This window comes from Kogia breviceps, chromosome 14, assembly GCF_026419965.1.
Source record: "Kogia breviceps isolate mKogBre1 chromosome 14, mKogBre1 haplotype 1, whole genome shotgun sequence".
In the NCBI taxonomy this organism is placed as follows: domain Eukaryota; kingdom Metazoa; phylum Chordata; class Mammalia; order Artiodactyla; family Physeteridae; genus Kogia; species Kogia breviceps.
This window is the reverse complement of record NC_081323.1, coordinates 56,445,032-56,459,311: the sequence shown is the minus strand read 5'-3', so window position 1 is coordinate 56,459,311 and position 14,280 is coordinate 56,445,032. Positions and strand designations below refer to the sequence as shown.

Below are 14,280 nucleotides of genomic sequence, written 5' to 3'. Positions count from 1 at the left end.
TCACTCTGCAACTTGCTTTCCCTTTCATCTTCATGATACATCATGAACATTCCTCTAGACCAATATATATAGATTTCAATTTCCATTTTAATATTTAATTTTTGTCTTGGTGAAGAAAAAAATCTCTTCACATAGATCCTTCTGTTCTGATGTCTTAATTTTTTTTTTCTAAGACAGATTCCCAAAGGTGGACTTGCTAGGACAAATATTTATTAAATTTAAAATTTTATGTGCTAGGTACTTCCCTGATGGTCCAGTGGCTAAGACTCGCAATGCAGGGGGCCCAGGCTCAATCCTTGATCAGGGAACTAGATCCCGCACGCCGCAACTAAGAGTTTGCATACCGCAACTAAAAATTCCACATGCTGCAACTAAGACCCGACACAGCCAAATAAATAAATAAATAAAAAGATTTTTTAAAAAATACAATACAATTTTATGTGCTATATTCATTTGAAAAGGTCCTATGTGCGTATGGTACAAAATTCTAAAGCACGGACTACCCTGGTGGTGCAGGGGTTAAGAAACGCCCTGCCAATGCAGGTTCAAGCCCTGGTCCAGGAAGATCCCACATGCCGCAGAGCAACTAAGCCTGTGCGCCACAACTACTGAAGCCCATGCGCCTAGAGCCCATGCTCTGCAACAAGAGAAGCCACTGCAATGAGAAGCCCATGCACTGCAACCAAAAGTAGCCCCCGCTTGCCGCAGCTAGAGAAAGCCCATGTGCAGCAACGAAGACCCAACATAGCCCAAAATAAATAAATATATAAATTTATTTTTTTAAAAAAATTCTAAAGTAAAAAATGAAGGTACGGTGAAAAGTTAAATGTCCCCCTCACCCCTGGCCCCTAACCATTCCAAGGTACCTTCCATAGATGCACAGCTGTAGTGATATTCTTGTGTATCCTACCTTTACAGACACACATTTCAAGCCATCCATCTGTGCATTACAAGTTTTCAATAAGCCCAGGTTGCATACCGTGCACACAGTTCTGTGGCTTTTGCTATTTTGTTTTTAACAATTTAATAATCTCAGAGAGCATTCCTCATCAGTGTATTTTTCAGACAACTCACTCCTGGTGGTCACTGAGGCTGTCCAGTCCTTTCCTATTATACACAGGCTCCAAGGGACACCCTGTACATGTGCTATTTTCCAGGTGTGATCTATAGGCTACATCCCCACAGAGAGAGGCATATGTGCAGATGAACAACCACTGCAGCTGACACTCCCAAAGGCCAGGGAGGTTTCCACATCCACCATCAGTGCACACGAGTGCCACGTCCCACAGGCCTGTCAGCAGGGCCTGAACCCACCTCTGAAATGTGTGGCAAACTTCAGGCATCTCCTTGGCTCCACCTGCACTTCCCTGATCACCAGCAATAAACATTTGCTGGTCACTTGCATTTCCTCTTCTCACCTTGACCTGTTTTTCTAATGAGCTGTTAGTCTTTTTCTCATTATTCTGAAAGAGCCCTTTACATATTAGGAATACTAATCCTTTAGCGTATGTCTCGCAAATTTTATTTCCCAATCTCAAACATTACATTTTGAGAGAAATACACTTCAGCTTGTCTTATCTCAATGTTCACCTAAGAAATGTGAAAAAAGAAAGTCATAGAAATTCAGGGCCTTGGAGAAAGGACCTTAGAAGTGAGAGGGAAATAGGATCAATAAAAAGTATCTGTAGGGAATTCCCTGGCAGTCCAGTGATTAGGACACGGAGCTTTCACTGCCGAGGGCCCGGGCTCAATCCCTGGTTGGGGAATTGAGATCCCATAAGCCGCCTGGCGCAGCCAAAAATAAAATAAAATAAAAAATAAAATAAAAAGTATCTGTAACAAGTGGCAGCAACTCAACTCACAAAACTGTAACCACAGGAATCCTCATCCTCTCCATGAGCGCCCTCTAGAGGAATGTAAGCACAACTTCACCTTCTCAGACTAAGGGGTAGGAGTATTTACAGGTAACTCTGGGCACACCCATTAGTGGACTATTATTTAGCCATCAGAAAGAATGCTTAAAAATATTCAAAGGGCTTCCCTGGTGGTGCAGTGGTTGAGAGTCCGCCTGACGATGCAGGGGATACGGGTTCGTGCCCCAGTTCGGGAAGATCCCACATGCCGCAGAGCGGCTAGGCCCGCGAGCCATGGCCGCTGAGCCTGCGCGTCCGGAGCCTGTGCTCCGCGACAGGAGAGGCCACAACAGTGAGAGGCCCGCGTACAGCAAAAAAGTATATATATATATTTAAAGATATGGAAAAATGCTTTCATTATAATAAATGAAAAAAGGGAAAAATTGCATGTATGAGTCTCAACCGTTGAAAATTAAATACAAATAGGCAAAAATATATTCAAAGTCAAAAGACAAATACAACTAAAATTGTTGGCAAAGGACTAATTCAATTAATTTATAAAGGGCTTCTACAAATGAATAAGAAAAAGACCAATTAATACAAAGAAGGACAAAAGATGGAATACATGCAAAAAAACAATGGCTCTCAAATCTTAGAAGAGATATTCTACTTCACACATAATAGATACCTGTATATTCAAAAAATGAATATGAGGAATGACACTATTCAAAGGTATCCATCCAGCAACAGGGGCCTGGCTAAACAAACGGTGATGTGTCCATATAAAGGAATACAGTGGCCATAAAAAGACTGAGGCAGGGACTTCCCTGGTGACGCAGTGGATAAGAAGACTCCATGCTCCCAGTGCAGGGGGCCCGGGTTCAAACCCTGATCAGGGAACTAGATCCCACATGCATGCCGCAACTAAGAGTTTGCATGCCACAATTAAGGAGCCAGCGAGCCGCAGCTAAGAGTTCGCATGCCACAAATAAAGAGTCTGCCTGCCACAACTAAGACCTGGTGCAACCAAATAAACAAACATTAAAAAAAAAAAAAAAAAAGACTGAGACAGCTATAAATGCAGAGTATTTCCCAAACATACTGAGAACTAGAAACAAAACAAAACACCAAGGTACAACCAGTGCCAACAATTGTATTCTATCTCTGGTATAAAAAAATGCGCGCACACACACGCACACACACACACACACACACAGAGACTAGCATACAGAAAGACAAAAGGATGCTTCTGGAGAGTGGAACTCAATGGCTAAAAGTCAAGATTGAGAGGGATACTTATCTTTCAGAGTTTTCAATTTGTACCCACTGAATTTCCAATGATTTGCATATACAGCCTATTCAAAAACTAGCTAATATAAAACGGAAATGACATTCCTAATCAACAACTGGCAGGCAGAAATAAAGACACAGACGTAGAGAACAAATGTATGGACACCAAGGTGGGGGGGGTGGATGTATTGGCAGATTGGGATTGACATATATACAACTAATATGTATAAAATAGATAACTAATGAGAACCTGCTGTATAGCACAGGGAACTCCACTTCACTGTACAGTAGAAACTAACACAACATTGTAAAACAATTATACCCCCCAACAAACAAACAAACAAACAAAAAACAACTGGCAGGAAACACACCAAAATACTAACAGTGGTGGGATTATCAGTGACTTTTGTCTCCTTTTTCATGATTTTCTGCACTCAAAGACAACTTCTATCCCCCCATACACACACATACCATGAACAATGATTTGATTTTAAAGGTGGGTGATGGAGAACTTCCCAACTCCCTTAAAAAAACCATCTATGGGCTTCCCTGGTGGCGCAGTGGTTGAGAATCCGCCTGCCGATGCAGGGGACACGGGTTCGTGCCCTGGTCCGGGAAGATCCCACGTGCCGCGGAGCGACTGGGCCCGTGATCCATGGCCGCTAGGCCTGCGCGTCCGGAGCCTGTGCTCCGCAACGGGAGAGGCCACAGCAGTGAGAGGCCCGCGTACCAAAAGAAAAAAAAAAAAAAAAAAAAAAAAAAAAAAACCATCTAAATGGAATACAAACATGCTCAATGGAAACCTAACTGCATTTCAAACAAATAATCATGGTGAAGGGGGAGAAAAAGAAGTGATCTAAGTAAGCTGGACACAGTATTTTAACTATATACCCTTAATCCAAAGGTTAAAAACAACTCTAAATACTAAATGCCAGTTAAGTAGGACTTCTTTTTGCAGTGGTATGAGTAACAATTCTGAAACTACTTTTTGTGTCTTATAGGATTGAGCAAATGAGTAAATTTAGAGGATAATCAGAGCCAAATTTCTCTTTATTAGAAATTAATAATTTATCTTTATTATTTAGTTTCAAATATGGATAGGCAGAAGACTAAATAAACCTTGTGATGCTGGGCTGGAAGTGGAACTATCAGGTGGATGATGGGTGGATGGATCAGTGTGAACATATGTGTTTATATACATCTATAATATGAAAAATATGGAAACATAGTTATGAAATATGTATCTATATGTGCACATGCACATGTGCTCATACACACAAATACATCCTTTTTTCCTGGCTCAGTCTGCTGAAAAGTCTTGGAAGCAGTGACACTACAGGCACAATGACCACACGTAGAGCACAGATCTTGGTTTCTAAATCCCACAGTAAAAGTAACCAGGACTCCTTGGAGAAACGACTGGTTTTCCAGGGTGTGGCAAGGAAAGTACAAGTTGTCTAGAATATCCTGTTGTTATAGAAAGTAAGGAAGCGCTGAAAGAATGATGGGGACACATCGAAAGAATACAGGAGCCAGCCAGAAGAGACTTCCACAGGCCAAGTCAGGGACAGTTTGAGCATCAAAGTAAGTCATACTAATGACAGCTCAGTGAATAAAATAAGAATCCGTGAGTTCATACTGATATGAATGAAAGAATGAATAAATAAATGGAGAAGAGAAAGCTCTTCCTTTCAGTAGAATGACAACTAATAAACAAAGAAGGGATGTTGCAATCAGAAAATCACCATTTAGGGAGATTGGGATTGACATATATACACTAATATGTATAAAAAAGATAACTAGTAAGAATGTGCCGTATAAAAAAATAAAATTCAAAAATTCAAAAAAAAGAAACTTAAAAAACAAAAAAGAAAATCACCATTTAGCAACAGTCACAGTAATCCCTGATTTAGGCAAGACTGATCCATGGATGCTGTAACTACTGGGTATAAGTTTGATGAGGAACAGGATATTTATATAGTGTCAAGGTACCTCACAACTTCCTTGTTAATTTCAATGGGAAAAATAGTACCTTTATAATAAAGAAACCTGGTGGACACTACCTTACCTGATTGTGAACAAACGTAACATCACCATTAATGAGACAAACTGACACCTCTTGACCCCTGACATGATCCATGAAAAGGGCACTACATGGGCTTCCCTGGTGGCGCAGTGGTTGAGAGTCCGCCTGCTGATGCAGGGGACGCGGGTTCGTGCCCCGGTCCGGGAAGATCCCACATGCTGCGGAGTGGCTAGGCCCGTGAGCCATGGCCACTGAGCCTGCGCGTCCAGAGCCTGTGCTCCGCAATGGGAGAGGCCACAACAGTGAGAGGCCCGCGTACCGCAAAAAAAAAAAAAAAAAAAAAAAAAAAAGGCACTACATGTCTGGTGTTTCTGCAAAAAGTGAATAAACTGAATTTTATCAGGAGAAAACATCAGATGACCCAAATGAGGGACATCCTACAAAGCAGGTCTGTAATCCTAAAAAATGTCAGTTGTCATAAAAGAAAGACTGAGAAGTCATTCTTGATTAAAGGAGACAAAAGATATGACAACCAGATACTATGCAAGATCATAGACTGGATACTGGGCTTGTGGAAAAAAAGAACATTATTAAGGACAACTGAAAAAATCTGAATAGTACAAAAAACGGTATTGTATCAACATTAAACTTTCTGATTTTGACAATTTACTGTGGTTACATAAAAGAATATTCTTGGGCTTCCCTGGTGGCGCAGTGGTTGCGAGTCCGCCTGCCAATGCAGGGGACACGGGTTCGTGACCCGGTCCGGGAAGATCCCACACGCTGCGGAGCGGCTGGGCCCGTGAGCCATGGCCACTGAGCCGGCGTGTCCGGAGCCTGTGCTTTGCAACGGGAGAGGCCACAACAGTGAGAGGCCCACGTATCACAAAAAAAAAAAAAAAAAAAAAAGAATATTCTTACTCTTAGAAAATATATACCATGGGGACTTCCCTGGTGGTCCACTGGTTAAGACTCCACACTCCCAATGCAGGGGGCCCAGGTTTGAACCCTGGTTGGGGAACTAAGATCCCACAAACCACAACTATGTTCATGTGCTGCAACTACTGAGCCTGCGCACTCTAGAGCCCAAATGCTGCAACTACAGAAGCCCACGTGCCACAACGAAGAGCCTGCGCAGACAAAGAAAAAAAAAAAAATATATATATATATATACACACACACACACACACAGACACAAATATGTACACACCACAAATGACAAAGCAAATGGGACAAAATGTTAACAATTGGTGAAGCTGGGAAGAAGGAGTAAGAGAGTGGTTCTTCATACTATTCTATAAGTTTGAGTTATACCTAAAACTTACCAAAAAGAAAAAAATGATCACACTTCAAGAAAAATTGGGCTTCCCTGGTGGCGCAGTGGTTGAGAGTCCACCTGCCGATGCAGGGAACACAGGTTCGTGCCCAGGTCCGGGAAGATCCCACATGCTGCGGAGCGGCTGGGCGCGTGAGCCATGGCCACTGAGCCTGTGCTCCGCAACGGGAGAGGCTACAACAGTGAGAGGCCCGCGTACCGCAGAAAAAAAAAAAAAGAAAAATTTAAGTCCCCCTCCCCTATCCCAGGTTCAAATTACCAAAATACCCCACAATGTATTTTCAGAGAAGACAGCAGAGTTTCATTGCTTCTTCTGTATTGTTGACTACGACAGAGCACTCCTGGAAAAATGCAGAAGATTCTAGATAAAACAGTCCCAGCTAGTTATAAGCTCTCAAAGCCCTAGGTCCACTGGAGCACAGAAAAGAGGAGTGGTGGAGGGGAGCAGGAAGGGGGCAAGAGGTGGGAGGCCAAGGGCTCGGCCTCACGCTCACCATGCCGGAGCCGCCGCAGTAGTGACAGTGCTGCACCTTGGTGCCGGGCTCGTTCCCTTTGCCATCACACCGCTCACAGGTATCAGTGATGTTCACGGTGAACTCCTTGTTGACACCCTTGGCAGCTTGATTGAATGTCAACTCCATGATGTACTAAAGAAATCAAGGGACCGCCTGTTATCTCTCTTAAAGTAAGGGAGAGCACTGGCCAGCAGTTTACAGTTACATTTTCTTTTAAAGACTTTATTTTTTAAAGCAGTTTTAGGTTTACAAAATTGAGAGGGAGGTACAGAGATTTCCCACATACACTTTGCCCCCACACATGCATAGCATCCCCTATTATCAACATTACTCACCAGATGGTACTTTTTAAAATCAAGGATAAACCTACATTGATACAACATAATAATCCAAAGCCCACAGTTTACATTAGGGTTCACTCTTGGTTTTGGATATTCTATGGGTCTAAACAAATGTATAATAACATGTATCCTCATCATAGTATCATGCAAAGTGTTTTCACTGCCCTAAAAATCCTATGCTCCACCAATTCATCTGTTCCCCTCGTTACTTTACTTTTAACCTTACTTGTACTTTGTCAAGCAAGAATAGATGGGACTCAACTGATTCTGCCCTACTCCTCAGAATATATATATATATATTTTTTTGGCAGTACGCGGGCCTCTCACTGTTGTGGCCTCTCCCTCTGCGGAGCACAGGCTCCAGACGTGCAGGCTCAGTGGCCATGGCTCACGGGCCCAGCCGCTCCACGACATGTGGGATCCTCCCGGACCGGGGCACGAACCCGCGTCCCCTGCATCGGCAGGCGGACTCTCAACCACTGTGCCACCAGGGAAGCCCATCCTCAGAATTTTTAAGAGATAATATTTAAGTGAAAATGTGCTTTTCAACAAACTGAAAATGCTCACAGAAAATATTTGTACATGGTCCTTACTAACAACTCAAACGATCCACAATCATAACTCACATCATAACACATCTCCCCTCTCTCTTCAATTCTGATAATGTCTGAAACAAGACATAAATACGGAAGAGGCAGGACTGGCAGTACCTCCCTATGGATTGAGCTCTCCTAGAATAATGAGGCAGGCTCCAGATAAAACAGTCACACTCTAACTATGGACTCTGAGAGGCTTAGGTGCTGCCTGATTAAGCAATTTTAAGAATACAGTAAAACTGTATGTACACATTATGACGTGATTTTTCAAATACTGGAACCATTTCCTACCAAGATGGCTGCCTCCAAATCATCCCATTTAAGCTGCTTTAGCTTTTTCTTTGAGAAAAAGAATTGGTAAAATCCGTTTGCCTCACACTTGGCAGCTAAAATTCGAATGATTCTTCAAAATGAGATGCTTACCTCCTGGGGCTGATGGAACACACTCTGGAAGTCTCCAAAAGAAGAGGATGAGAACTCCCCAAAGATCTTCCTGAAGAGCTCCTCAGGGTCAACAGTGGGGCCCCCTTTCCAGTAGCTCTGCCCAGAGCTGCCGGCCCCAGGATCAAAGCCAGCAGAGCCATAGGTGTCATACTGCTTCCTCTTCACTTCATCACTCAGGACCTACGGTGAAGGCACAGCACTCAGATGCTCCGAGTCTCCCGAAGTCCAGGGACACGGACAGCAAGCACAGACAGTGGTATCGTATCAACATAAAATTTCCTAATCTTGACAGGTGTACTGAAATTATGGAAGAGAATGTCCTTGTTCTTAGCGAATACACACAGAAGTATTTAGGGATAGAGAGACACCACGTCTGCGACTTATTCTCGGTCGGGGGGACGCACACTTGCGCGTGCGCACACACACACACACACACACACACACACACACACACACACACACACACACGACGTATGATATCCTACATATCCTGAACCCCTTCAGCACGGCCGAAGTCCAGGAAGGAGGTCCACTTTCAATTAATTCTGCAATGCTCAGTGGCTGTTTCACATCCGCTTTGTCCCCTGATTACATTCTACATTCCTCTAGGGCAGTGGTGGCCTACTTTTACAACCCCCACCATCCCCACCAGACAGTGATGCCCTAAGTTGGGGGTGGGAGGGGTCATCAAACAGGTGCAAAACTGTTTACTCTGACAAGGAGTTCCCAGACCCAGCTATAAGTCTGAGTGGAGGGAGCTCTGTTAACACAGATTATTGGATCCTGTTCTTTGCTGAGATTCCAAGTTAGATCTAATGTGAAAATTTTGGATCTGGGAATTTTTTTTTTTTCCTTCAACGAGGTGATCTGGTGGTGAACACAGCCTTCCCACTGGACCTTCTGACACAGCAGTTGCCCTGGGCAGAGAGCTCTGATGCACACACACAGTGGAATGACAGCGACTGCACACACCGGTGGGCTGCATTACCTCATAGGCCTCTGCCAGCTGGGAGAACTTCTCTTTGGCTTTGGGATCATCTTTATTCGTGTCTGGGTGATATTTCTTGGCGAGCTAAGAGAGGAAATGGTAAATTACTATGGACAAAAGATGATTACTAAAACTGAATCCCAGATACCAGTTACACCTCACCTCCTTTGTAGCAGTTGTCTGAGACTTTACAACCAATAGCAATTCTTAAAACAAGGTTTAAGACTTTAAAATAAACCATCTCTAACTAGACTTACTGTGATGATCATTTCAGTGTATGCAAATGTTGAGTCATTATGTTGTACACCTGAAACTAACATGTCAATTATACCTCAATAAAAACAAGCTAAAAGCAAAGCACACACAGCCAGAATTAAGAACATACACATTGGGCTTCCCTGGTGGTGCAGTGGTTGAGAGTCCGCCTGCCGATGCAGGGGACGCAGGTTTGTGCCCCAGTCCGGGAAGATCCCACATGCCGCAAAGCGGCTGGGCCTGTGAGCCATGGCCGCTGAGCCTGGGCGTCTGGAGCCTGTGCTCTGCAACGGGAGAGGCCACAGCAGCGAGAGGCCTGCATACCACCACCAAAAAAAAAAAAAAAAAAAAAAAAGAATCCTAAAGCTGAAAATGACTCAGGAGACGTCTGGCTCCACTACTGCTGGCAGCTGGCTGCTCACTCTGCTGCTGGACATGCTGGTCCTCACACCAGCACGTGGAAGGACGTCAAAGGCTGAGTGCTCAGCCGGAAGGGGGCTCTCAAGACAGGGCAGTAGATCACAGTGGGCCACAAGGCTAGTTCCAGGCCAGGGCAAGATACACTGATATGCTCATGGGACCAGCACAAGGAAAAGAGAGGCCTTTTGCAGTCAGAAAGACCTGTGTTTTAGTCTCATGTATGCCACTTATTGACTGTGTGGCCTCAGCTGCATGTCATAACCTTGCCAAGTCTTTTGCCACGAGGATTAAATCATGTAACACATGAAAAGCTTTTATCAAGGTCTGAGCCCAGTTATTGCTCCATAAAGCCTACTTTCTAAATTTCCAGTTTTAAATTACACAGCTTTACCTGATCTATTTACTTCCACACCTAAAAACTTGGATGGTTCCCTACTCTCTCTTAAATTAAATCTCTAGTACTTGCTAAGGACCTCACATGCCCCCTTAAATTGGCCCCAGGCTCCATCTCTCCAATCTTCTCCCACCCTTGTATCAGGTACCTTACCTTCCAGCTCAAGAGACACACTATTCACTATCCCAAGCCAGGATCTCTGCTTCCTATCCCCAAGTCTTTCCTCATCCCCTAACAACCCAGTAATAAAAAGATATCTCACTTTAAAAATGGGCAGGGCTTCCCTGGTGGCACAGTGGTTGAGAATCCGCCTGCCGATGCAGGGGACACGGGTTCGTGCCCCGGTCCGGGAAGATCCCATATGCCGTGGAGCGGCTGGGCCCGTGAGCCATGGCCATGGAGCCTGTGCTCCGCAACGGGAGAGGCCGCAACAGTGAGAGGCCCACATACCGCAAAAAAAAAAAAAAAAAAAAAAAAAAATGGGCAAAGGATCTAATACACATACAGCAAATGGCCAAAAATCACATGAAAAGGTGCTTAACATCATTAGCCACCACGGAAAAGCAAATCAAAACCACAGTGATATACCACTTCACACCCACTAGGGTGGCCTGAATCAAAAAGACAGATAACAGGGCTTCCCTGGTGGCGCAGTGGTTGAGAATCCGCCTGCCGATGCAGGGAACATGGGTTTGTGCCCCGGTCCGGGAAGATCCCACACGTTGCGGAGCGGCTGGGCCCGTGAGCCATGGCCGCTGAGCCTGCACGTCAGGAGCCTGTGCTCCACAACGGGAGAGGCCACAACAGTGAGAGGCCCGCGTACCACAAAAAAAAAAAAAAAAAAAAAAAAGAAGTCCACATATCACATGATTTCATTTCTATGAAGTGTCCAGAATAGGTAAATCTATAGAGACAGAAAGTAGGTTAGCAATTTCAAGGGCAGAGGAGAATGGGGAATAAGGGCTTATGGTGTGGGGTTTCTTTTTGAGGTATGAAAATGTTTTAAAATTGATTGTAGTGATGGTTATACAACTCTGTGAATATACTAAAAACCAGTGAACTGCACCCTTAAAAAAAAAAAAAAGTTAAGAGGAGAGAGTAGCTATTCAAGCTATAAGATGTTAGGTCTGGTCTTGATCAGTATTTGGCTTTAAAAAAAAGTTTATTTTCTTTTTGGCCGCGCCGCTCAGCTTGCGGGATCTCAGTTCCCCAACCAGGGACTGAACCCAGGCCACGGCAGTGAAAGTGCCGAATCCTAACCACCAAACCACCAGGGAACTCCCGGTAATTTTTAAAATTTAAATTGTATTTAATTTATTAATTTTATTAAATTTTAATCTTCTTTATTCTGATATGGCTTTCCTATGTTTATGGTGTCAAAGTGCTCTTTCTTTCATCAAATGGCATTAATAGATTGTACCTGATTATTTTTAACACCTATATTAGGCAAAATACAAAAGCTAGCATTCCTACATTGGTGCCTTTGGTCTTTAATTTTTTTAAATTTTGATTGCGTTCATCAGAGCAAAAGCCTGGAAACCACAGGTCTACATAACTCACATGCCACTTTACCAATCAGCCCAATAGATTCTGGGATATGGACGATGGGTTAAAAAAATGAAATAATTCTAAACCCATAAACTTTTATCTAAATGCAAAGAATGAGTACCTAAAACTTAGAGCAGCACACCTACTGATTCAGAAAATACAGAAGAGATTTAAGTACAAAAACAGCCCTGGAAAAAGATTTTTTTAAAAAAATCTCTGCTTCTGACTCTCCTTTTTTCTGCAGCATTAACCAGCGTGGCCTCATGCACTTGAGGAACATGGTCCAGCAGAGCCCATCTTTACCATCTCATTCCACACTCTCGGCTGCACACAACCTACAGGTACGGGCAAACACACTGCACCCATCAGGGTCACACTACATCCACAGCATCCCTTCGCTTGCAGTCTCATCTGTAAAATCTTCCATACAGGGCTTCCCTGGTGGCGCAGTGGTTAAGAGTCCGCCTGCTGATGCAGGGGATGCGGGTTCGTGCCCCGGTCCGGGAAGATACCACATGCTGTGGAGCGGCTGGGCCTGTGAGCCATGGCCGCTGAGCCTGCGCATCCAGAGCCTGTGCTCCGCAGCGAGAGAGGCCACAGCAGTGAGAGGCCCGCGTACCGCCAAAAAAAATAAAAAATAAAAAATAAAATAAATCTTCCATACAGACCTGGTAATAAGCTTTCTTGATCTCCTTCTGGCTGGCACTTCGGGGCACTCCTAATATCTGGTAATAATCTTCTTTGGTCAAAGGGGAGCTCGTGTGGAAGGAGGCAGTACAAAGAAAAGGGTAACTTTTTACTCCTAAAAAAGAAAAAAGGAAAGAAAATCACTCTGGGAATGTACTCAACAAAAGGAAATTGTGAGCAAACAACCAGCCAGGCTATACCTGTGAAGGAGCAAAGAAGTCACAGCTTTAGGGCCTCTCCTCCAAGCCCACTGGGGACCAAACTCACTGTACTTCAAAAACAGCTAAAGCCACTGTAAACGGAGTCCACAAAAAACAGAGTGCTGGGTGGGGCTGATTCTGCTGGATTACGCTAGGGCTGTAGCCTCATTATACCTCTAAAGGAACCACCCCCAGATGGGGGCTGCACCTGGGGATGACTGAAAAGGAACTTAGCTCTGTTACATGGCTGGCCGAGCACCCACCATATGCCAGGAGTTCACACAGGCCTTGTCCCACTTAAAGCTTAACAACTCCCCAGGTTCTTTCCCTCCACCATGCAACCTTGGATATCTGCTTATGGGGTGGTTTTCAGAGTGTGATCCCTGGACCAGCAGCATCATCAGCTTGCTGGAAATGTAAATTCTCAGCCCCCACCCAAACCAGAATCCAAAACTCTGGAGGTGGGGTCCAGCAAGCTGTGTCTAACAAGCCCTCCAGGTGACGATTCTGTGGCATACTCAATTTGAGAACCATGGGCTAAATAAATGGTTCTTGGTCTTTAGAGTCACAGATCTCTTTGAAAGCATCCAATAAAAGCACTGACCCCTCCCCTAAAAACAATACATATACATAGACACACAAGGTTAAACGGCCCTGTGCCAGAACCTCCGTTTACCCCAGAGCAGACAACCCAAAAGGGATGAAAGCACATGGTAGCTCCGCCTCCACGTCCTGCCCTCCTTTCAGGCCTCCTGCATCAGCAGCTGGGAGGAAAGGCTGACAGACACATCTACTCAACTGCCCTCTGTATGGAACAGAGAGCCAACTGGATTGTCACCAAGTGAAGGGGGGAGAGCTGCTCTACAACCTGCCTCCTAAACCCCAACCCATCCTGTGACAACTGAAGATGGGGAGGGCAGGGCTGGGAGCAGAAGGGGCCAAGTTAAGGCAAAAGAGAGGGCAGGGCCACAAAAGAGAATGAGGATCATGAGGCAGCTCCAGGTTTTTAAGTCAAAGGTTCCCCTGCCAAGGAGAAGCTTCTAGATTCACCACTCATTCACTCAGCAAACACACCTGCCAGGCACTGGGCTCCTCGAAGGGGACACAGCAGCAAACCAGGCAAAGGTACTGCCCTCTGGGAGCCTGCATTCATTCACAATCTTAATACTGTACTAGGCACCGAGGATACAAGCTGAATAAAAGAGTCTAAGCCAGTGCCCTCAAGAAGTTTACCGCCCAGCAGGGGAGTGTGGGAGGCAGTGTGTTAAGTGATATTAGCACACAGGGACACAGAGTGAGAATACACAAAAGGGTCACCTAGCCAGAGTCTCTCAGCCTCCACACTGTTGACAATGGGATCAGGTTCCTCACGGGGGGTGGGGGGGTG

General features: G+C 44.6%; 1 protein-coding gene across 4 annotated transcripts in view; it reads right to left on the bottom strand.

Moving 5' to 3' along the window:
* DNAJA3 (DnaJ heat shock protein family (Hsp40) member A3) overlaps positions 1–14,280 on the bottom strand; it is a 32,162-nt gene that overhangs the window by 13,101 nt on the left and 4,781 nt on the right. For all 4 annotated transcript variants that reach the window (XM_059037445.2, XM_059037444.2, XM_067012836.1 and 1 more), the window contains exons 2-5: positions 12,675–12,808; positions 9,390–9,473; positions 8,381–8,581; positions 7,000–7,152 (exon numbers count right to left, since the gene is read on the bottom strand). In XM_059037445.2, the coding sequence (XP_058893428.1) occupies positions 7,000–7,152; positions 8,381–8,581; positions 9,390–9,473; positions 12,675–12,808 (572 nt within the window). The remainder of the gene's footprint in view (positions 1–6,999; positions 7,153–8,380; positions 8,582–9,389; positions 9,474–12,674; positions 12,809–14,280) is intronic.